This window comes from Mirounga angustirostris, unplaced genomic scaffold (genome assembly GCF_029215605.1).
Source record: "Mirounga angustirostris isolate CCGP_5_RB_7025 unplaced genomic scaffold, mMirAng1.0.hap1 SCAF_17, whole genome shotgun sequence".
Taxonomy (NCBI): Eukaryota; Metazoa; Chordata; class Mammalia; order Carnivora; family Phocidae; genus Mirounga; species Mirounga angustirostris.
In genome coordinates, this window is record NW_026991725.1 from 46,403,842 (window position 1) to 46,428,766 (window position 24,925).

General features: G+C 50.6%; 1 protein-coding gene across 9 annotated transcripts in view; it reads right to left on the reverse strand.

Moving 5' to 3' along the window:
* Positions 1-24,925, reverse strand: part of RABEP1 (rabaptin, RAB GTPase binding effector protein 1) — a 109,321-nt gene that overhangs the window by 28,110 nt on the left and 56,286 nt on the right. For 6 of the 9 annotated variants that reach the window (XR_010408484.1, XR_010408483.1, XR_010408482.1 and 3 more), the window contains 9 exons: positions 24,086-24,289; positions 22,706-22,866; positions 18,672-18,791; positions 13,028-13,163; positions 9,598-9,776; positions 7,582-7,713; positions 2,770-3,237; positions 1,609-1,713; positions 38-154 (listed from right to left, as the gene is read on the reverse strand). Coding sequence is in view for 6 of the 9 variants with exons in the window: in XM_064582578.1 (XP_064438648.1) it covers positions 38-154; positions 1,609-1,713; positions 2,770-3,237; positions 7,582-7,713; positions 9,598-9,776; positions 13,028-13,163; positions 18,672-18,791; positions 22,706-22,866; positions 24,086-24,289 (1,622 nt within the window). In the remaining 3 variants the exon portion in view is untranslated. The remainder of the gene's footprint in view (positions 1-37; positions 155-1,608; positions 1,714-2,769; positions 3,238-7,581; positions 7,714-9,597; positions 9,777-13,027; positions 13,164-18,671; positions 18,792-22,705; positions 22,867-24,085; positions 24,290-24,925) is intronic. The other 3 variants (XM_045889996.3, XM_064582576.1, XM_064582575.1) reach the window with 2 other exon arrangements.

A 24,925-nucleotide genomic window follows, 5' to 3' on the forward strand; every position in this document is an offset into this window, starting at 1 on the left:
CGGGCGGGTGGCATGGGGGTGCCCAGGCCCCACGTACCTGGTGGCCGGCGTCCTGGGCGCTGCGACTCAGAGCGCCCTCCAGCTCCTGCCGTTCCCTCGCCGTCCCCTCCAGCTGCTCATTCGCCTGCCTCAGCATCGCCTGCAGTTTCTTCACCTGCGCAATTGTAAATGCCAATAGGGACAAGTTCCCGAGGATTCTTTCATTCATGGAAAAAAAAGCCCTAGCTCTAGAAATTTTAAGAACCTCATCTTTTTTCTTCCTGATTTGTCAATTCAGAACGACTGACCTCATTCGGGGTCGGTGCTGTGCTCTACAGTTAACAAATCCCTTCTCACGTACGTTACCTCGTTCCAGAAGGTCTGCTCTTCCGCCTGGCCCTGCAGGCCGGGGCACCGCCCCCTTACTCTGGGCTATCCTTGGCCTCCAATCTGCAACCCACACTAACACTATGATTTTTTTCTAAAACAAAAGTCAAATCATATTATTTCCCTACCTGGAGTTTCTAAATGCGTCCCAAAGTCTTCAGGGCAGAATCCAAACACCGTCCACCAGCACCGCTCCCTCAGCGATCTCATCCTGGCCTCCCTCTGTAACGTCCTCTCCCCTCCCATGCCCCCCACACAGCCCATGCGCAATTCGTGCTTCCAGAACACAGTGGTCCCCTTCATAACTGTTCCTTTGCGCCACCTTTCCTGTCCTTGAACACCCTTTCCCATTTCTTCTCCTGATTTTTATTCCAGCTCTAAAATGAACCTAGCTCAAGCGTTACCTTCCCTGAGCGCACAGTGAGGCTACATGCCCCTCTGTGCCTCTAGAAATTTATGTTTCCAGCATCTACAGAAACTAGTACATACGGAGGAAACGAAAGCCAATGGCATTTGAAAATATTAAACCATCATTCTAATCTGCTTACTTTATTTTAAGGGAACTAAGGGAACAATCTTTACAATAATCAAATAACAATTTGGAAATATAAGAAAAATCTTTTCCTTCTATATCCTTTCACAAGCCTACTCTCCTGAAATTCTACATTCCCTAAATGTTCTCAAGGAATCCATCATTAGACACTGTATTAGGAAAGGTACGGGTCAATCTCTGCATGCAAAATCTACCAAATCTTAATTTCTGTGCTCCTGAAAACTAACCTTAATCAGTTCAACAGATTTCCGACAAGAAGGAGGCAATAAGCAATGAAGACTCTAAATAATGGTCATGAGGATATTCAACTAAGCTTCTCGCAGTCAGCTGCAGCTCCGTCAGGCCCCGCACGGGGAAGCACTGTGCAGGGGCGCACGCTCCTGACGATGTGGCCGGCGGCCGCGGGCAGGGGCGCAGGCGGCGAGATCTGATGCCCGCTGCTCCTGGCCCTGCGAGAGCGGAGCCGGCCTGCGTGGTGCTAGGCTAGCTAACCAAGCCCAGACAGAAGGGACAGAAGGGGAGGTCCTGCTGTGGCCCCTGGGGAATGAGGCTGACGCTGCACAAACCGGCTTATTTCGTATTTCACAGGGATATACTTCACCAAGCAAATGGGAGGCAAGAAGCCATTATTTCTGCGCCTCCGGTGAGAAGGACAACACCAGCAGCTTGGCGTGCCGAAAGCAACTCACCTGGTCTCTGGTCTCAGCCTCCTGAATCTGAATCCCTTGTAACTGCTTCTCATAATTGGAACACATATCGCAACGTCTACCAAGTTTATTTCCCGCGTTATGTACCTGAAGGCACCAAAATGACCTCTTATCAGGCAGAACAACATAATTCCACATCGCACACTTGAACACGCGCAGTCGTACCTACGTTACTCAGAGGGGAACGGGGACGGGGAAGACAATGTCTTCAGAGATTTATGGCAATACAGGGCTGGATTCTAAGGTGCCGTAAACGCCAATACAAACACGACAGGAAAACAAGGGCCACGAGATACGGCACTGGAGGAAAACACGAGGCCACGGGTCCCAAGCCGAGAGCCACACACCGTGAGTGAGTACGCCACCAGGAGAGGGGCCGTGGCCGGGAGCAACCAGCGCCCACGGGCCAACCACAAGCCGCCACCCCGTAAGCTACGCGTCCTGCGTGAGACCAAGGGGGGCGGCTGCTGTGAGGCTTCGAACGCGGTTCCGCTCAACAGTTCCTTCAGGAGACGTGGGCCCCATGAAAGAAAGTGCTGCGAGTCAGAGAACCCGGCCCCTGCCCCCCTCTCCCTGCTCCCAGTTCCCGGGAACACCTGCACGACTCCCGCAGCCTGGAGCAAAGCCCTCCCCCGTAAAGCTGGGGACGACGGCACTGCCATCCCAAAGCTGGAACACAGGGCTGTGTGAACCCGCGAGCCACTGCGCAAGGCGCAAAGTTTAGCTCCTAATCGTACTTCTGAGTTGGCAAACACGCTTAGGAGGAAGGTGAACCTCTCTCTCCCGCAGTTTCCGCCCCCTCCTCACACGCACGCACTGGCTCATCAACTGCTGACGAGCATTTGCGCTTCAGCTCTCCAGGAGAGACTGGAGACAAGCGCAGAGCAAACCAGGTTTAGGCTCCTCCAACAGAAAGCTGCCTGTGGTCCAGCTCAGGTGGGACTCCGGGGGGCGGGGGGGGGGGGGGGCAGTTCACAGGCAGCGTGATCGGCCAGTCAGCTCCCTCCCCGGCCACAGCCACCTGGACCGGCAGTCACGTGCGTGCAGGGACTCCGGGGTATCTCGTGAACTGACAGCAAACCCCACAGCTACCCGCTATCCCCCACAGCGCGCACGAGAGAGGAAGTCCGGAGGACAGCTCACCTCTTTCTGCAGGAGGTTCCATTCGGTCTCGCTGACCAGGCGGTAACCACTGGGGGACACGTAAGCACTCTCCACGCCCTGGGTGACACTGGAGAGGAGCGACGCGGTCTCCTCTTGCTCGGGTGTCATGGCCTTGATCGCCCTCTCCTGATCTTTGGTGAGCATGAACCCGCTTGGCATTTGCAGGGACCCCAGGGAAGCAGTATCGAAGTTCTCAGACACCGAATCTGCCCCGACCAACGGTCCAAAATCCGATTCGTCCAGGTTTCCGGCAGATTTTGCTTTGTAGTTATAGCCTAAAGCTTTGGACTGCAGGGAGCCTGAGGTTCCCAAGCTGTCGGTAGACTGTGCTCTCCTGAGTCCGTCTTTGAACACGTCTGTTTCCGATTTACCGAACGGGTCTCCAGACGGCAACAGTAAGTCCGCATCCAGCGAGTGCACCGACCCGTGGGCGCTATCTAAATGCTCCTGGAATGTGAAAACACACGTGGCCAAGTCAGACGACTCTGTACTTCGGGACAAAATGACCGTATTGTAAACATGTTTGCCACACGTTACATACAATAATCCTGAGCGTGCTCCCATCACGTACTCACTGAACAAACATTTACCGGTGTCTTCTATATGGTGGACACTAAGCCAGGCGCTCAGGACACAGCTGTGAGCAAACCCTGACCTCAACATGTGTGCAGTTCCATGAAAAAAGAAGCAAGCAAGCAGCTGCTAGAATACCGTATGTGACGAGATGACAGGCTAGAGCTCCGTGCTGAATGCTCTGGGGGCTCAAGGGGTGGGGGGGCTTGAGCCCAGACACAGGGTCAGGGAAGGTCCCCCGAAGCCCAGTGCCGCGTGCGCCAACGTGAGGTGCTTCTCGTCCGCTCACGTGGAGATGCGCACCCGACACCGGGACCAGAAGTCTTCAGACAGAGGCCGGAGAGGGAGCACCACATAATGATAATTAAAGTCACAGCAGCAGCTCGGAACACCTATGACGGGTCTGCTGAGGACAGAGCCCCGAGAAACACCAATTTCGTCCACTTTGGGGATGGACGGAGGAAGGAGCAGCCTGAGTGGAAGGGAAATGAGAATAATGTCGAACGCCGGAAGGTGTCGCAAGCACGTTAAGCGGGTGCAGCAAGTGAGAGGACACACATCGTGTGATTCCGTGCACACGAAGCGTCCAGAACCGGTAACTCCAGTCAGTGGATGCCAAAGGCTGAGGGGAAAGGAAGCCAGGGAGTGACTCCTCGGAGGACGTGCGGTCCCCTGGGGTGGGGGACCCAGACAGACACGGTGCGTGCACACTTCAAGTGGTTAATTCTAGGACGTGTGCATTTCAGCTCAATTAAAGAGACACGCGGGGCAGGTGTTCCCGACGTGCGAACAGCACAGCAGGGCGCCCCCCGAGGCAGCCGCGCAGTGACCGGGAAACCCAGAAACCCAGAAAACCGGAAACCCAGAAACCCAGAAACCCAGAAAACCGGAAACGTGCAGCAAGTGATTCTTAAAATTCAACGTATTCAATTTAAAGGACCAGCCTTTGTTTCAAGATAATATCCCGTCTACTTTTTGTTGTTAAATGCCCTTTCCTTTATGAACTGGAGAAGGCTGGGAAATACAAAACTTGTAAGTGAATTCCTCCATTTCTTTCTGTATAAAGATGTTCTTTCACCTGCGAGGTTCAGGTGGCTGAGGAACACACATCTAGTCTGTGTTGCCGTAGCTACGGCCACGGTCCCGAGTAAGGGCCCGATACAAGCCAGGACGGGGATCCCTGCGGCTGGCTTACAATGGAGCCTCCCGCGAGCGCTGCCGCGCGGACACGGAGGAGGGGAGGGGGCGGTGGCAGGACACGCCAGACCACGGAGCCCGCAACCACACGGGGGCACACGCTCCCAGGGCAGCGCGAACCGTAGGGGGCTTCTCAAAGATGACTCAACAGTATGTGCCGATACCTGAAAACGTCTATGCCCTTAAACTCGGCGGTCCTCTCCCCGTAGCGCACACTAAGGAGAGCAATCAGGACAGTCCGGGATGAGTTCTGTCCAGGGAAGAGTTACGTGCAACAGCATCATGCTGTTCCTCATAATGAGGAGAACTCCCGCACTAATGAGAGGTGGAACCAACCTATTAGTCTGTCATTCCCGTTTTTCATTTTCTACGTTTTACGATGTTTTTCCCATTCTGAGGACCTTGCTGGCCAGGGAGAGACGGGCCCTCCAAGCCACCTGACTCCTCCGATTAAGACACAAGTCGCCTACGAACACGCCTCGCACGTACACCCGACCCATCCTGTGTCCAGCCCCCGACCACCTCCTTTACCTGCCCTCACGACCCCACGCCACTACGCCCCTCGCCCTAAATCAACCTGGGGCCAGGCACCAGGAAACCAAGGACAGACCCTACACCACGCCTGCCGGTATTCCTCCAACCAGCCAGCCCTGTGCGGTTTGCCCTGCCCCTGCCCTCGGAAGTCCCTGTAAGGCCTGGGGCACGTGCTGTCCACTTGCTCCTGCCCATGCCTCGTGACCCAGTGCGGCCGCGTCTGCATGTGGCTCTGCACAGGGCAAGGGACTCGCTTCTAGGGACACTGTGAGCAACGTGACACTTTTCTTCCAATGGCGTGGACCTGTAGGCCTGGGCATAAATCAGTTACGATGGAATGATGGGGCATGTGCTTGCCGAAATGCTGTCAGCTATTAAATACCACTTGTGGGAAAACATTTACTGATATGCCAAAACCTCTAAGATAGATTTAAGTGCAAAAAATTTACATACAATATTATGTAGAGTTACAATATGGGTTATGTCTAAAAAGTGAAAACAGAAACACATGTTAACTCTGGAAACAGAGAAAAGAAACAGAAAGGAAGCAGGGGTCTGCACTAGAACGCTAGTGGAGTTCATCTCTGGGCAGCAGAATCACCCAGAAGCTCTCCTCGTTTCGTAGGCCCTTTCTGTACTTTCCACATTTCCCACAGCAAACACACATTACTTTTGCAGTGAGAAAAGGATACTCTACACATCAGACTAAAGAAGGTATCAGGTCCTACAAATTTTCATCATCTTTAGCCATAAAGCTAAGTCTCCGAAGCGGCCACTCTGAACTTTACATCAACAGGCAAAAGTAAATCATCATGAGTCTCAATACAAAACAAGCGTATTCCACATTCAAAGTGTAAAATACCAGATCTGAAAACCTAAAATATACTTTAAATGTCTGGAAATAATGTGACACACAATATATACTAGACCAATGAAGACGGAATCAAAAAATGTCAAAAATGTTTCACTGTACATTCTAACAAATCTCTCTTTCCTGTTTTCCTGCTAAAATATTTTTTGGAAAGTCTGAAACTTTTTCAAACATTCCTGCACACAGACACCACATAATACTTGGCAGTACCCAAAAACTGAAACACTCTCCTGAGAGTCTGACCATTAAAAAAATACACAGCAGAATCAGGCCAAGTGGTTCTCAGTGTACGACCCAAAACAAAGAATGTAGAAAAACAATTACGTCATCCTTTTCAGCGTCCGCTAGGATGTTTTTAAAACTTTCACGTCCAACAATCCGTAAACATGGAAATATAAGCCACCAGGAAGCAGACTGCACAGGGCTGAGCATACACATGCCAACTACACAGATACACGGTACCCCTGAAAGTGGCAACAGACCTGATCCGATCCGGCCAGGGGACGGAGATGGGGCTGGGGGCAGTGGGCGCGAGGCGCAAGAGCTCGGCCGGCACGGAGACGGGTCTGGCTGTGAAGACGTGGGGGTGTGGGAGGCACGGAGGGTCACCCAGCGGTGAAGGCCCTTCGGTGCCACGCTGGGCTCGAAGGCCAGAGGCCTTCATTCCTATCCCGAAGGGGCAACAGTCAGCCTGCGTCCTGAAGATGAGCGGGCAGGGGAGGCGGCACGGCGGAAGAAGGAGCCAGCGTGCAAGCACGACAGGATGGCAACGGCGGCCGGAACGGTGTGAAGCAGGAAGTGGAACCTCGTCGTGCCCGTCACGGGAGCCCGTGTGGTCTCTGAGGAGGGGAGCGGCCTGGCTGCAGCTGCACTTGCCACCAGGGAAGGGGACAGTAATGCTAGGGTGCAGGTGGCCAAGAGGCTGCAGACAGGACACCCGACGGGGAGACCCCTGCTTCCGTGGGTGGGGGGGGGCGAGAGGCCCCGAGGCCACCGGAACACCACTCTCCACGTCCGAGGCTCCCCACTCCACCTGAGTCCTCACAGCCCACGGCCTCAGATCCGCTGATATGCAAGCATGTGCTGTGGGGGGTTCGGGGCTTGAGGACTTGAGCTCATCTTTTATTTATTTTTTTTTTTTAAAGATTTTATTTATTTATTTGAGAGAGAGAGAATGAGAGAGAGAGAGCATGAGAGGGAGGAGGGTCAGAGGGAGAAGCAGACTCCCCGCCGAGCAGGCTGCCCGATGCGGGACTCGATCCAGGGACTCCAGGATCATGACCTGAGCCAAAGGCAGCCGCTTAACCAACTGAGCCACCCAGGCGCCCCTGAGCTCATCATTTAAAGTAAAAGCCAAAGTACTGGCAACATTTACTATTCATCCCCGCAGAGATTTTGCAGGTGTCCTTTAAGTTCGCTTCTACTGCCCTACTTTGAGAACCACTGGAAAAAGAGCCTGTACGTGGCTGAGCGATGGTAAGAGGACCCCATGTTTCCGGAGCCCTGGCTGTGAGCCCGCCGACGGGGCAGGACAGAATACGGTCGCTCTAGCTCTGCGCTCCCGCACGCACACGGCCACGCCGTGGACACGGGCCCTAACGACAGACTCACCCTACCTCTTCATTCGACAGCTGGGCCGGAGACTCCTCGTGCGTGAAAGCACACACAGCCGCGGCTTTTGCCTCCTCCTCAACCTCTGTTCCGTCGTGGTCCTTCCTCTTGTGAAATCTCTGTTGTTCGTCTTCCTCCTAAAAGTTAAAGAAAATACATACATACGTCACCCGGGTGATCTACACTTCACCACTCATAGTTCTTCAGCCGCTCAAAACAGATAAAAGAGAACGAAGCTTTATGAGAACACCGGGCCCTGAAGTTTACTCGCTTTGTAGTCACTGTCTGGATGTCTGGTCCTGACAAAAGGTTTCACCACCACAGGCACCAAGTACGAAGCCCGTCATAGAGGAGAAATCAGGAAGCCGCTTCCAAGAAGAGCGCGCTATGAGAAAGCAACACAAAACACACCCTCACGTCAAGGGATCCGAGAGCGTTTACGCGGCCGTCCCGTCAGACAACTACAGAGCGCAGGCAGGGCGCGGCCATTAGAAAGAGGTACAAATTCACGCAGAACAAAACGAATGGCTGAAGTTAATGTAACAGTCTGCACGACACAGATGAGCAGGCACCTCGGTGCTCCCCAGAACGGCCTCGCGGGCGGGGACATGGCCTCAGCAACTCACGGGCGGGGGGGGGGGGGGGGCGGGACACAAGCTTCTTCGGGAGCAACATCACGCTCTCCGCGGAGGCAGCTGGAAACAGGCCCACAGAAGCAGCACCTGCTGGATCTGGAAGGATCAGCGCGGGGAGTCTGCCAACCGGGTGAGGGGTGAGCAAGGGCTCCAGGGAGGGCAGGCGCACGGGGGACCCCAAGTATCCTGCTGTGGCTGAGAACAGGGCAGGCACACGGGAACTCGAGGGCACGGGCTTCGAACCTGGGATCTGCCAACAGTCCGCACTGCACCTGGGGCGCTGCGGTGTCTGTTTGCTCTGGGAACTGCATGACACAGAGCTTTACAGGTAAAGCCTGGGCACACCGCGGAAAGCCCGCATAGAAAAACCTCAGTCCATGTTAATACAGGCCCTAAGTGACCACTTCCAGCATCTAGACTGTTTCGACCCTTAAGTTGGCTGTGTCTACACAGAAGAGGAATGAGCCACAATTAAAGACAGAAATTTTAAAAAGGATGAAACTTCTTAAGTCATACAAGGCAATCTAAACAATCTGCACAGTACCTAGAAGAGCTTCTACATAGCTCTCCTGGGGAGATCTTTGCACCCACGCACAACACGGTGCAGGAGAGGAGCCACGCCACCGTTTGAAATGGAGAACACAGAACGGGAAGCCGTCTGGGCGCCGGGACAGGGGCAGGGATCGAGTCCCTCACGGTGTGTCCACCCCGGCAGTGAGCGAGAGTGACAGCTCTCTGGGGCAGAGGTTACAGAATATGTTCCCTGTGCCGCCTCTGAACCAACCCGAACACCCACTTCCGAACGCAGACAAATGCCCAGGAGGACCGCCCCGCACAGGAAGACTTCTGAGGACAGAAGTGCTCGCTTCTGGAAGGGAGGTGGCTGGGGAGATTCTCCTTTATCACTCGTATGTATTGTTGTATTTTTAACCTGAGAGGTATTTGTGTATTACTCATGTAATTCAGATAGCTCTTTAAAAGGGAAGGAGAAAACAGGATCTCGGGTGAGCAGCCCTCTGGACTCCTGTCCTTTGGGATCACTCAGCCCCCCCCGCCCCCCCCGCCGTCACCGTCCAGTGAGGCTTTCAGAGCAACGTCACAGAAGACGTGACCCGGACAAACAGGATCCCGGAGCCCTGGGAGAACCGACAGAGCCGTGGAGAAAGATTTTCTCAGAAATACGCACTGCTGCGTCCTGCAGTCTCCAGAGAGGAGCACTGCTAAATCAGCCCTTCTCCCCCAGACAAGGCCATCTCTGAAAGGTGAAAAGCAAAACCCCTCCGAGGCAGCTGTCCCGCGTTTTGAAAGCGCGCGAGCGTCCGCTGCCTCCGAGCCAAGCCTGCGTGGGCGCCGCAGAGCGAGCACATGCCCGGAGCCGCCGCTCACCTGGTCTCTCTTCTTCAGCTCTTCCACCTGCCGCAGCTGTTCCGACGTGAGCACCATCTCCATGCGCTGCATGTCCCGCATGAGCAGACGCTGAGACTCCAGAAACTGGTCATTGGCCTTCTGCCACGTGTGCTTCAGCTGGTTGTGCTGCTGTCGCTCTTGCTCCAGGAGATGGCACACTGTGGAGGAGCCCCAGTCAGAACCGGCGCATCCTGGCGGTAGGCACTCCCGTGACCGGGGCCCCGACCAGGTCTGGCCGACGGCCCGCCCGTCTGGCGCCCCCCGGGCAAGCACCGAGGGGCGGCCTGCTGCCAGACACACGGCAGCTGTCCTCACACCTCTCCCCACGCAGAGGCTCCCAGGAGCAGCGACACGTGAGCAAAGGATTTCTGTGCTCCGTGAGCGCTGGAGACCCTGCCTAAGTGCATCTTCACAGGACCCTCCCCTGCGGGACTTCGAGCTCAGCACCTGACGTATGCCCGCGTTCTCCCGGAGGAGGATACAGAATGCAGTATTCCCCCGACGCCTCTGACCAGGAAGTCCTCCCGGCAGTGCCACGCACAGAACAAGGGAAGTTCCGGGAAGACCCTTGGGAGCTACTGCTCTAAATGCCACAGGTGCCGTGACCACGACTCAGTGCCTTCAAATACCTCCTGACAAATCTGTGACCCAGGAGTCCCTCCCACCCCGCGCACTTCTGACGTCTCAGGACAGGTCAAAGGCTCTCTGTATCGGCGGGTACTGCCGACACTGCCCCACTCGGCCGTCTTGTACTGACGAACCAGTCACTCAAGCCAGAAACCAGAAGATACCCACGCGCTGACGTGCCTCGCCCACCCGAAGCCCCTGCGACAGGCGCCCAGCAGCTGCCCTGTGCTGGGGGACACAGCGCTTTCCTCCGCCGGCCTCAGACCAGCTCTCGTGACCCCCACAACCGGTACGCTTCCTGCCGTTTGTCTCCGCTCGCTGGCCTGCCCTCCACACCGCTGTCAAACTGAACTTCGTGAGTGCAAAACTTAGATGACCATCCTCAAGTTGAAACCCCTTCAGAAAAGCCAAACATGAGGCCACATGTTGTAAAACGCCATCTACACGGAGTCCAGAACGGGCAAATCTGCACAGACAGGAAGGAGACCAGGGCTGCCGGGGGCTGGGAGGAAGGGGAGAAAAGGAAGTGACTAGTAATGAGGACAGAACTTCTTTTTGCAGCAAAACTGTTGTGGAAATCAGACTGATAATGGTGCACAGCTCTGTGAGTCTAGTAGACTTTAGAAGAGTGAGCTTCATGGCATGTGAATTACATCTCCATAAAGCTGTTATTTAAGAAAAACATTTTACTTTTTTTTTTAAGATTTATTTATTTATTCATGAGAGACAGAGCGATTGAGGCAGAGGCAGAGGGAGAAGCAGGCTCCACACTGAGCAGGGAGCCCGAAAGAAAAACATCTGAAAAGCCTTTCAGAAGCTCCTTCTTGCCCATCTGATAAAATCCCAAACCCTCAGCCCACGGTGACCACAATCTGGCTCGCATTTGCCCCCCTGCCCTTTGCATCCTAACTTTGCTGAACAAACTTCCACTCCTTGACCTTGTTGCACCACATGCAAATGGCCTTGAACATCAGGCTCATCTCTGGCCACCTGACAAATGGTCGCCTGTCGGTCAAAGCCCCCTTCACAACTGCTTTCAAGAAGCCCACCTGCGCACGGCCGCCTCCTAGCGCACTTGCGAGCAGGCTCCCGGGAGAGGCGCTAACTTGGCTAATTCTCCCGATTCAGGCTGTAAGTTACACGGCTGCTCAAGTTGGACCTTCTCTTCCTTTAAGTACTAGTTTTGGTGTGAGTGTTTCAGGATGGAAATTATGCCCTTACTCATTTAATGAGACTTCTCAGATACTTCTCCAGATAGGTTAGGAAGGCCTGGTAGTCTCACACTATTTCTGGAAGGGCTGGGGCACGTCGTTTAAACGGAAATTCCTATTTCTTTTGGACACTCTCAGAGTTTGTGTGTCTTTCTAGGAGGCAGCACTACCTCCAAAAAGCGCTTCCTGAAAACCAAAGACCTGCTCAAACCTTGGGTGATTTTCCTAATGTTTTACGAAATGATTCTGTAGGCTTATAGAATTTCAGCTTTGACTATTTGGGGGGAAAAAACTAATATGCAAGCCTAAATTACTGAGGGAAGAGCTCTATTTCCCACGGCCCTTGGTATACATAAAAAGTATTTGCTGTAGAACTCTCTCACCCCAGTCCTAAACCCCCCCTGTGCAAACGTTCCTAGTATAACCCACAACACGTACAAGGTCTCACGGCGTCCGTGCGTCCAGATGAGGAAATGTTGGTCCATGTGTTTACTAAGCTCTCACTGAAATTTATCATTTCCTTTAATTACCCACAATGTGGGCAACCCAGCCCAGGAAGGAGGACAGCACCTGCGACCCGGTGGCCAACAGAGGCTGTACCCATGCACAGTGGCGGCAGGTGCCCGGGCACAGCCCTGAGGCTCGGCACTGCTTCTGGACCACAGCCTCCACCAGATCCGCCCCCAAACCTTCGCATTTAATGCATTAAGAAAATAGCACATTTGTTACTGCATCGTAAGATGGCAGTTATTTATATTTTCATTACTGTTTCATAATATAAGTGCCTTCTTTTGTATTTTAGGAATGAAGAACAGTATCCTTAAGAGGTTTTCACAGGACTGCCAAAGGAGTCCATGACACAACAAGGTTAAGAACCCCAGGTAAGGGGCGCCTGGGTGGCTCAGTTGATTAAGCGTCTGCCTTCGGCTCAGGTCATGATCCCGGGGTCCTGGGATCGAGTCCCGTATCGGGCTCCCTGCTCAGCAGGGCGTCTGCTTCTCCCTCTCCCTCTGCCGCTCCCCCTGCTTATGCACTCAAGCTCTCTGACAACCAAAATCTTAAAAAAAAAAAAAACACTATCTTTATTTTAATGGGGAAAAGATAAGCCTTCTCCCCCAGGCTGGGGAAAACGGAGTCAATTTCTGTAGAACTCTGCTACCAGGCTAGTGAAATCAAAACTGTCCCTTACGAACAGGGATGCCACTTGAGGCCTCCAGAATATACGATCTGCCCTCTGTCCCATTTTCGCTCTTGCTAATCTCCCTCCATCAAAATGAATCTTGGGGGCAAAAGCAGTTTAAGCAGAACTTCCCAGCCCTCTTGTCTTTCTGTCCACCGCTCATGCCTTGTGAAGTTATTCCTGGAGTCCTTGAGGAAAGAGGAGCTGTTAACAATCCACGTACCTTTAGGAGAAACCTCCCGGCTCCAGCCCTTCAAGGAGAACATTCGAACCAACTGCAAAGCTTAAAGTGAATCACTAACATGTTGGAGTCTAGGATTTGTTATTGCTTTTAATCGGCATCAATTCTACTTAGAGACTGAGACTAAAAATAGACAGAATCTGTATATACCTTCATGCAATTCCTTCCGCAGTTTCTCGGCATCTTCCTGTAAAACGGATTTCTGAGTATTCAGAACAGCCACGTACATCTCCAGGTCAGTCCTGCAAGATTTCTCAGCTTCCAGATAATGATTCAGTTCCTTAACCTGAAACAAAATGCAATGCTATGAAACTAAAGTGACAGTTTCTTCTTTAGGTATGTTGGTAAGTTCTAGATGCCTTGAAAATAATTTACGTTTATGTTTACATTTTACATAAAACTTTAGAAGTTAACACTTACAATTTTTAATTACAGAACAAACACATACTTGCTACAGAAAACTAGGAAAGTAATAGAATAGTAGGTATTATCCATAATCGTATCGCCAGAGCAAATACGCAACGGCGATTACATGTAACAGCTTTGTACCTCGCTTTCCAAAGAGCTAGCTCTAATTTGCATTCCCAGAGCAACGCGTACTTGGGTTCATTTTGTCACATTCTCAGTAACACTAGGTTGTTGTGGGGGTTTTTAAACAGTAGTTAATTCCTAAAGATAAAAGTAGTGCCACACTCTAGTAAATGTGTTTCTCCTTGATTTCTGGTCAGGTGGTTCTAAATGCTTTGAATTTTTAAAAAGGACCCATTTTCATGGACACATATACTGGAAGGAAAAAAGAGGCAGTCACGATGGGAAAAATAACTAGTCTCATACTGTAATAAACACTAGCTTGAAGGCAAGTGTGGAATGTTTTATAAAATCACATCTTTTTAAAAATGCCTTCTGGGCGCCTGGGTGGCTCAGTCGGTTAAGCGACTGCCTTCGGCTCAGGTCATGATCCTGGAGTCCCGGGATCGAGTCCCGCATCGGGCTCCCTGCTCGGCGGGGAGTCTGCTTCTCCCTCTGCCCTCTTCCCTCTCGTGCTGTCTCTCATTCTCTCTCTCTCTCAAATAAATAAATAAAATCTTTAAAAAAAAAAAATGCCTTCTGTTTAAATGTAATATTCAACTGTTAACAAGATAGTCTAATATCTGAAATAGTTATAACCGAAATAAAACGCAATCTCGCGCCAGAGAGTGGATACAGAATCACTTGTTTTACCCTGTCTTACATATTACCCATCCTAAATTGTGGCCGGTTATTTATGTCAGCTTTTCAGATGGTTATGTCTAATTTCACTTTCCTGCCTTATAACTTCCTACTTCTTCCAACTTGAAAACGCCGTCTGACCTGTTTTCAGGTGTCTTTCCTCCTAGACCATTAACACAAGATGTCAGTAGTGGGCACAGGCTGAAAGGACTGTGGAAGCTGCCATGGGATGCGCTGGAGGCTGTGGGCCAACCAGACACAGTGCGGGCCGCTGCGAGGCGCGTCCCAGCCACCGCGGAGGGTGGGGATTCAGCTGACGATAGCGAGAGTCCGTACGGCAGACATAAAATGGTGGCACACGACCAGTAAGTCCATCTACTGCTACTTCTCAGCATAGATATCCAACTCAATGAATAATTAGGGACATCCACGAAAGAAATTAAGTGACAGCTAGAGGGTGGGGTCCAGCACGGAAAGCTACCTCTATGGACGTCCAGGGTATCAGCATCAACACGGGACAAAGTAAAGGGAGAGGATGACGGCCCCAAGAACCCCAAAACTGTCAACTGAGTCTCCAACCTGACAGTGGCAGCTGAAGCTGGAAACAGTGGGAAAATGCAACAAATCTGTACAGGGACACTTGCAATCTGGGGAGGGTACTTCCCTGATTTCCCGTGAGCCTGAGGATCTTGTCACGTTCTGTGACGATTCTGGTCTCCTCTTGGGTGAACCACTTGTTCACATTCTTTACGGTTTCTCCTCTGGGCCATCCGTCCCTTACGGACCAAGCAGCTCTTACTAATTTGGACACTAATTGTTCATCAGGTACAGGAGGTAAAGATATCTCCTAACAGCCCACAACTTCTCTGTGCAACCTTTTGTAGCATCTTTTAATAAGGAAGGTTTATATTCTAATGTAGGCAAATCTGTCAAACTTCTCTTTCACAGTATTTTTGTCTCTAAGAAACGTCTTATGGGGGCGCCTGGGTGGCTTAGTCGTTAAGCATCTGCCTTCGGCTCAGGTCATGATCCCGGGGTCCCGGGATCGAGCCCCTCACTGGACTCCCTGCTCAGCCGGGAGCCTACTTCTCCCTCCCCCTCTGCCTGCCACTCTGCCTACTTGTGCTGTCTCTCTGTCAAATAAATAAAATCTTTAAAAAAAAAAAAAAAAAAAAAAAACGTTTTTGGGGCGCCTGGGTGGTGCAGTCGGTTAGGCATCCAACTCTTGGTTTCACCTCAGTCATGATCTCAGGGTTGTGAGATCGAGCCCTGTGTCTGGCTCAGTGTGGAGTCCACTTGTCCCTCTTCCCCCACCCCGCTCCTCCTCCAACTCGCATTCATGCTTGCTCATGCTCCCAAAAATAAATTAAAAAAACTTTTTTAATGTTTTTGTACCCCAAATAACATCTTTTTTTTTTTTAAGATCTAAAAGTTTTGAAGATTTACTTTTCACTCTCTGGTTTTTAATTCATTGAAATTAATTTTTGAAAAGTGTGAGGTAAAAAGCGGATTTCACTTTATTCCATGTTTAAAACTACTTATGGGTGCCTAACTCTTGATTTTGGCTCAGGTCATGATCTCAGGGTCCTAGATCAAGCCCCACATCAGGCTCCTTGCTCAGTGTGCGATCTGCTTGAGATTCTCTCTCTCCCTCTGCCCCTCCCCTCCAACTCCCGCGCTCACTGTCTCGCTCTAAAAAAAAAACAAACTATTTTTAAAAGGCTATTTATTTTTTTAAGTAGGCTCCACGCCCAGCATGGAGCCTGACACGGGGCTTGAACTCATGATCCTGAGATCAAGACCTGAGATGAGATCAAGTGGTGGACAGTCAACCAACTGAGCCACCCTAAAATGGCTATGTTTTAACAAGCCGTTCCTTTCCCACTGATGGGCAAGGCCAGCTGTCCTGTATCAAATTCCCACACACATCCAGCTCTGTTTCTGGGCTCTTGATTCTGTTCCACTGGTCCACTGTCACCAAATCAGTAACAAAGCATCTTAATTACAGTAGCTTTACTATAAGTCTTAGTACCTGGTAGGCGGGGCAAGTCTCCCCACCTTGCCTCCTTCCAAATTCCTTATTAAACCCTATTGTATTCAGAGTGGAATTTTGAACTCAGATTAATTTGGGGATATACTACCTGCTTTATAATACATTATCTTCTCATTCAGGAACACACATGAGCTCAGACCTTCATCATAATGTATTCCATAACAATCTTACCATTTTTATTTAGATAAATCCTCAGGTATCTACGACTCTACAACACAGAGCTGATTTTAGTTTTTTTGTGTTTGGGGGGGTTTTGTTTGTTGTTTTGTTTTTGCTATTATGAATGGGATTTTTTCCCCATTACATTCTTTACTTGGATAGATTACTGGAGAATATATTTTTGTATGTTGATCTTGTTGGAACAACTTTCTTGAACTGTTGTTGGGTCTAACAATGTTGGTACATTCTCTTGCTTTTCTACACAATCATCGTTTCACGGTCTCCATCCAGTGCTTATGCCCTGTCCCTGCATCTTGTCTTGCTGTGTGGAAATCAAGAGTCGGACATCTAACTGACTGAGCCACCCAGGTGCCCCTCCTGATTAGTCTTAATGGAGGTTTGTCTATCTTACTAGTTTTCCCATTTTTCCCATTATATTGACATTCTCAATTTTTCTTTGGCTTTTCTATTTCACTTATTTCTGCTTTTAAGTGTATTATTTCCTTGTATTTGTATTGTCTGTACTATTGTTTGCCTTTCTGGATTCTTGAGTAAAACATTTAAATCACTCTAAGTATTTTAGAATTCCGTTTTCCATGAGTTTTTTTTTTAATTTCCATTTTATTTTAGCGACCATTTTACTATAAATAATTTAAAAACCTGTAGTCAGACATCTGAGTTTACATAACAATTCTTCAAAATTTTTCGGCACCTCCTTTTGTGACACTATGTAAAGCATAATGTACCTAAAACTAACAATTACTTTATCCCATGCACTATCTTAAATGCTTTATACATGTGGACTTACAAAATCCAGTAGTGGCCTTATGAGGAGGGTACGATTATCCCCATTTTACAGTTGAGAAAAGCAAAGCACAGTCAGATGAAGTAATTTGCTCGAGGTCCCCCAGCCAGTAACTGCTGAGCTCCTGATTCCTATGCTCTGCTACCACAGAAGACGCAGTCTCTCTCTCGATGGATCTGTTAACGTCTAAACTGTTAATCAGATTGCTCAAAACCCCTATATCCCCACTAACGTTTTTCTCTGCTTACACTATCAGTTAAAGATCAGTTTCAGGGGCACCTGGGTGGCTCCATTGTTAAGCATCTGCCTTCGGCTCAGGTCATGATCCCAGGGTCCTGGGATCGAGCCCCACATCGGGCTCCCTGCTCTGTGGGAGGCCTGCTTCTCCCTCTCCCTCTCCCACTCCCCCTGCTTGTGTTCCCTCTCTGTCTCTCTGTCAAAATAAATTTTAAAAAAATCTTAAAAAAAAAAAAATCAGTTTCAATCTCCTACTAGAACTGTGCACATTAATTTCCCCTTGTAATTGTCCCTTTTAGTTCACAAATTTCAAGGTATATATGGTACATTCAATCGCAACTGTCACATCCTACTGATGAATTTTTAGATGGGGTCTCTCTATCTCTAGTCTTTTTCCCTTACATCCTAAATGTTTCATATTACAATCACTATATCAACTTTCTTTTGGGTAGAATTTGGAGGGCATATCTTTAAATATCCCTTTATTTCAATCTTATAGTTTTATTTTAGGTGTGTCTATTATAAACAATATAAATTTAGATTTTTTAAGAATCCCAACTATTTTTTTTTCTTTTTTTTTTTAAAGATTTTTATTTATTTGACAGAGAGAGATACAGCGAGAGAGGGAACACAAGCAGGGGGAGTGGAGAGGGAGAAGCAGGCCTCCCGCCGAGCAGGGAGCCCGATGCAGGGCTCGATTCCAGGACCCTGAGATCATGACCTGAGCGGAAGGCAGACGCTTAACGACTGAGCCACCCAGGCGCCCCAAGAATCCCAACTATTTTAGCAGGTGATTATCAGTTTACATTTATTAGGATCATGGACACATTCCCCCTTTCTACATTCCTATGCTGTGCTTTTGTTTACTACCTTTTTATTATTTTTTGCTTTCTTTCCTACTTTCTCTTAATTATCAACATTTTCAACATTCCCTCTGTATTTCCTCTGTTGTATCTTTATGGCCAACAAGTCCAGCTGCACTGTAACTACATCAGCTCTAAGACATCAATTCTGGGACTAGCGTCAGGAGATAAAGCCAACTTCCAACAGCTTATGTTCCTTGATAAGAAAACGAATGAGACCGGGTGTCATTTTGACATGAGCACTAACTTTGTTAACAAAGCAGCAGGCACATCACTATTGTGATTATTTAAAATATCCATAAGGACACAATCATCTTCAAGCATTTTCTTCTTTGCCTTTTAAAGAGTGCAAGGTTTTTAAGACACACAGTCTAAATTCCAGTTTGTACCCCCTCAGTGACTCTAACTTTGCTCATAGCATTAGGTCAGGGTCCCGGGTTCAAGGAACAGGCTACAGCATCTCACGACCTTTGAGGCCTCCAGCTCTTTAACCTTGTCTTCAGCCTCTGTCAGTTTGTCTTTCAGAGCCGCGATTTCCTTCTCCATGGGCATCACAACAGACCGAAGCTTTTCAGCATCCTCTTGAGCCTACGGTTAAAAAGAATTAGTCCACAATGGCCAAACTGTGGAAAGAGCCAAAATGTCCATCGACAGATGAATGGATAAAGAAGATGTGGTGTGTGTGTGTATATATATATATATATATGTATATATATATATATATACACACACACAAATGGAATATTAAGCAGCCATCAAAAGGAATGAAATCTTGCCATTTGCAACAACGTGGATGCAACTGGAGGGTATTATGCTGAGCAAAATAAGTCAATCAGAGAAAGACAAGTATCATATGATCTCACTGATATGAGGAATTCTTAATCTCAGGAAACAAACTGAGTGTTGCTGGAGTGGTGGGGGGTGGGAGGGTCGGGGTGGCTGGGTGATAGACATTGGGGAGGGTATGTGCTACGGTGAGCGCTGTGAAGTGTGCAAGACTGTTGAATCACAGATCTGTACCTCTGAAACAAATAATACAATATATGTTAAAAAAAAAAAAAGAAGAAGATGATAGCAGGAGGGGAAGAATGAAGGGGGGGAATGGGAGGGGGAGACGAACCATGAGAGACGATGGACTCTGTAAAACAAACTGAGGGTTCCAGAGGGGAGGGGGTGGGGGGATGGGTTAGCCTGGTGATGGGTATTAAAGAGGGCACGTTCTGCATGGAGCACTGGGTGTTGTACACAAACAATGAATCATGGAACACTACATCTAAAACTAATGATGTAATGTATGGTGATTAACATAATAATAAAAATAAATTTAAAAAAAAGAATTAAATGCTACGACTTACTGGTTCACTGCTTTTCTAAGCAATGCTGACTTACATACGCTGTTAGTACAATGAATAAGCCTACCAGGTGCTGAATTAGTGCTCATTAAACTGAACCACATCTGACTTTCAAATGCTGCACGACTGAATCTCAAGTCATTATCACAATTTTCCCCAATATTTTACTTAGAAATTGGAAGTAAGTAGGAAAATGGATTCACTATGACAAATCTGGCTTTTTAAATCAATTAACTGGAAAAGACCATATATATAAAAGGAAACACACATAATACTTTCATTTTCATAATTCTAGTTACTAAATTCATGAAACCATAATTTCTTGTGAAATGGTTGGATGAAAGGACTGATTTGTTTTTAAACATAAACGAAGAGAACAATGTATTTTCTAAAATTTTAGAAAATTATGTTGCTATAAAAGTTTCCATCTTAGTTATTTTAAGGAGTAATTTACATAATATTTTACTTTTGATATCTAAATGAGACAAACCCAAAGAATGACCCCTAAAACTATCATACTGTCTTCTCTTTCATTCTCAAAAACATGGATTAAAAGGAAATAATATCCACAAATTAGTAAACTGGTAAGAAACTTGATTTTCATTACATATATACACTATACACATAACACATATTACGTATGTATACGTGTGTGTAATATGTGTGAATATAACGTATATATGTATGTGTGTGTGTGTATATATACACAGTAACAAAGGTAGAATCAAAAAGTTAGCTTTTACTCTTCTAGGGAAAATGAAAATTAACCTTATTCACTAAATTTAAAAGAGCTCAAGTTTATCCTTAGGTGTTCATAATAGGAAAAATATCATATATGCCCAAATGTGCATGGAAATTTTTCCCAAAAAACATGTCTCTCAGAAAAGAGGGACTCACTTTGTTTTCCAGTCCTTAAAGAGTCACTTCATCATTTATTTTTATTTTATTTTATTTTTTTAAAGATTTTATTTATTTGAGAGAGAGAGAATGAGAGACAGAGAGCACGAGAGGGAAGAGGGCAGGGGGAGAAGCAGACTCCCTGCTGAGCAGGGAGCCCGATGCGGGACTCGATCCCGGGACTCCAGGATCATGACCTGAGGCGAAGGCAGTCGCTTAACCAACTGAGCCACCCAGGCGCCCATTTATTTTATTTTTAACTAAGTCCTGTATGGAAAAGACATATGAGCTTAAAATATCTTCAGTCAAGACTAATTTGGGATTCTTACAGAGGCCTGCTGATAAAACTCAGCAGGAAAAAAAAGGAGGGAAGAAGCAAAGAATTTAACACAGACCGAGCTATTTACTGATGTAATGGTGACCCCACAAGTGTTGAATATCATTATAAACAAAACTTGTAAAGATGATTTTTTTTAAATGAAGGTCATTAAAAAAGGAAAACTCACTAAGGAGGGCACCTGTGGGGATGAGCAGCGGTGGGTGATGCACGGAAGCGCTGAATCACTATCTTGTTCACCTGAAACTAGCGTAACAGTGTGTGTGAACTATACTGGAATTAAATCTTTTTAAAAATTTAGAAAAAAGCAAAACAACAACAACAAGGAAAATTTTAAAAACTGTCGAGGTCGAGAGGAGTCTAAGGAGACCCACAGCATCATGAACGTGGTTTCGTGCAAGAGCTCTTAGAACAGTAAAAAAGGGACATTAGGTAAAAATGAATGACGTCTGAATACAAAGCATGGACTTGAGTTAATGAGAACGAATCAACACTGGTTTATTAGTTGTGACAAAGGTACCACACTAACAACAGATACTAGTAACAGGGGAAACCAGGAGCGGGGTATACGGGACTCTGTCCTATCTTCATTCACAGTGTTTCTGTAAATAAACACCATTCTAAAACACAGAGTTCATTTTGAAAATAAATTTTAGGAGTGGCAAGTGGCAGGTTATGAAAACCATGGACGTGAATGCATTGGAAGAATGAAGACAACGGTCTCCTGCTGGGACGTGGGCCAGAGCTCCCAGGGAGAGCATCGAACACGAGCACCTCCACCTCCTCGGGGAGGGTGGGGGCGGCGGCCTGCCGCGGGCCACACTGTCACGCGAGGGCCTCCAGCGGTCACCGAGACGCCGTCAGCTCCCCGTGGACATGCTGAATTACAGCGTCGTCCTGGAACAAGACGGAACGGAAAAAGCTACTCTTGGTGTTTACAGCCTCTATTTGGGGCGCTGGGTTCTGAGACGATTTTTCCGTTATTATAAAAACCAAATAACCGGGCGCCTGGGTGGCTCAGTCGTTAAGCGTCTGCCTTCGGCTCAGGTCATGGCCCCGGGGTCCTGGGATCGAGCCCCACATCGGGCTCCTTGCTCAGCGGGAAGCCTGCTTCTCCCTCTCCGGCTCCCCCTGCTTGTGTTCCTGCTCTCGCTCTCTCTCTCTTTGTCAAATAAATAAATAAAATCTTTAAATTAAAAAAAAGATAAAATCGGGGTGCCTGGTGGCTCAGTCGTTGGGCCTCTGCCTTCAGCTCAGGTCATGATCCCAGGGTCGGGAAAGCCTGCTCCTCCCTCTCCCACTCCCCCTGCTTGTGTTCCCTCTCTCGCTGTGTCTCTCTGTCAAATAAATAAATAAAATCTTTATTTAAAAAAACAACAACCGAATAACCTCCTGAACGCACAACAGCAGTCCGGGCACGCGCTGAGGGCTCGGAACCAGAGGAGGACCCCTCGGAATGACGCTGGGAGTCACGTTCCGCTCACCGCTTTACACAATACGTGACCTACACCGAGCACGACCGCGCCCACGTTGGCGGAGGCGAGGCCCGCGTCCGCAGGCACCTGTGCGAGCGCCCGGCGGCCGTGCGGCACTTCCGGCGCAGGGCCCGCACACGGAGGGAGGCCGGAGTCCGGCTCCGGGGGGCGCGCGCCAGACGCCCCGGGGGACGAGGCTCCCGCGCGCCAAGAGCCCTGCGTCGGGGCGCCCGCCCCCGCGCGGGAAGGAGGCAGCCGCGGACCCCGCCAGCAGGCCCGGTGCGCTCCAGGCGAGGGGCGCCCGGGGCGGCGGGGCGCGGCACCCACGTGCGGTCGAGGACGGAGGACGGGGGCCGGGGCGGAGTCCGCCGCCGGCCGCGCGGCCCACGGCCCCTCCGCCGGAGCGCGGTGGTGGCCGCGGACGGGTCCGTGGCTTCTTACCTTTTTCATCTCGTTTTCCAGGTTCTCCTCCTCCTGGCCTTCGGACAGCCGCCGCCGCAGGTCGGCGATCTCCCGCTCGGCGGACTCGCGGTACTGCGCCCACTGGCCGCGCTCCTGCTCCAGCCGGAGGTGGAACTGGTGCTCGTAGTCGCGGACGGTCTCTGCGGAAGAGCACGGCGCGGCGGCAGCTACAGCGGGGCCACGATTCCCGGCCCCCGCGGCGCAGCCCCGCCGAGGCCTGAGCGCGCAGAGCCGCGCCCGGCCCGTCGCCCCGTCCGCGGCCGCGGCGCGCGCCCGGAACAGGCCGCGTCCCTCGGGTTCCGAACGGAGACCAGGGCTCCGCGGGCCCGGGGAGGGGCCTTCTCCTCCGCGTGGGCCCGGAGAGGCGGGCTGCCCACGAGCTGCGGCGCCCCCCGCCCCCCCGCGGACAGAAGCCCGGCTCTGCGCCAGAAGTCGGCGGCCCGACGGAGAGCTGCGTCCTCCGCACAGACGGGAGGCCGTGTGCCTCCCCGAGGCGGCCGGAGCGGCAGCAAGCAGCCTCCAGCCTCGCGGAGAACGGCGGCGAAGGCCGCGCGCCGAGGGCCGCCGAGCGGGCAGGTGCCGGCGCGGAGCCCCCACGCCCGGGCCGCGCTCCGAGGGAAGCACGGGCTCCCAGGCGGGAGAGCCACTGCCGCGGCCCCGAGGCTTACAGCCATCCCACTGCGGCGGAGGGGACGCGCCGCCACGTCTCGCCGGGAATACGGTGAAACGGCCTCGGGAGCCCAACGCTGCAGGGGCAGCTTCCCTCGGCTCGCCGCCGTCTGGGCAGAAACGCGGCCACCCCGCGACGCGGCCTTCACGGCCGGGCCAGAGGCCGGCAGCGCCCAGCCCGCTGACGGGCGCCCGCGCCCTTCTGCCCCGGAGACCGCAGTGAGGAGTCGCACCGCAACCCACCCCCGCCCTGAGAACGTCCACTCTGGCCCCGCCGGAGCGGACGCGCAGTAACGACGTGTGGGCAGTGGCTGGACCCCGCGCGGGACGTCTCCAGCCGCACACGCCGCGTGCACGCGGCCGGCCTCCCCGACGTGCCCGGCCTGGCTCCTGCAGAGGAGCCGACCCCGGCCCCGAGGCCGCTGCAAAGCCCGGGTGGACGCGGCCCCGCTCAGCGCCGCGGCCCCGCGCACGCCCGCGGGGGTAAGCCTCCGCTGCCGGACCCGGGAGGCAGACGGCCCCGCGGGCCTCCCCTCCCGGCCCAGAGGACAGCGCACCCCGACGCGGTCACGCCGAACGCCCCAAAGCAGCTCCGGGCGCGGTGTGAGCCCCGCCGACAGCGCAGTCCCCATCGGCAGCGGCGACCCTAGGGCATCACGGCCCAGACGGGGGGACGTTCTCGGTCTTTACCTTTCATCACAGCCTGAAGCGAGGCGACCTCTTCTCTCCACTGTCTTTTCACTTCGTCGATTGCTTCCTGCTTGGTGTTCTCCGAGACCGTGGCGATGGCCTTGATGTTCTCCACCTCTGCCTGGGCTTCCCACAGCTGCGTGCGCAGCTGCCCCAGGTCGTCCTGCGCCGCCTGCAACACCGCATTCTGCCGCTTCAGGTCCTCTGGGGAGAGGGTAAAAAAAGCCTTTGCGTTAACGAAGGTTCGCGTGGATCGGGCTGACATCCCAAGGAAGAGAGAAAGCATCACGTTTATGATGTTACCATTCTAAGGAAGAAAGGAAGCCCTGAATTTTAAAACGTTAACTTAGAAAATGAACTTTTTTTTAAAAGGTTTTAGGGGGGGAGAGAGAGTGCGCGCACGCACACGAGTGGGGGGAGCAGGCAGAGGGAGAGGGAGAAGCAGACTCCGCGCTGAGCACGGAGCCCGACGCCGGGCTCGATCCCAGGACCCTGAGATCATGACCTGGGCCGAAACCAAGAGCCAGACGCCCAACGGACTGAGCCACCCAGGCACCGCCAAAATGAAATTATTTTAATAAAGACAAAATTTAAGGTATGCACGGTATCACTAATCCATTACTTGTTAATTATCCAACCAGAGAATGACTAAGGCCATATTTTAAAGCTAAACTGAGGCTCTTTCACCCACTGGCTAATGAACTTATTTAATCTCTCTGGCCTCAGTTTCCACATCTACAAAACAGGGATTAAAAACAGCCATCTTAGAAGGCTGCTTTAATGATAAAACAATTTATTGAAAATGCTTATTAGTACAACACTTGCACAAAGTAAACATTC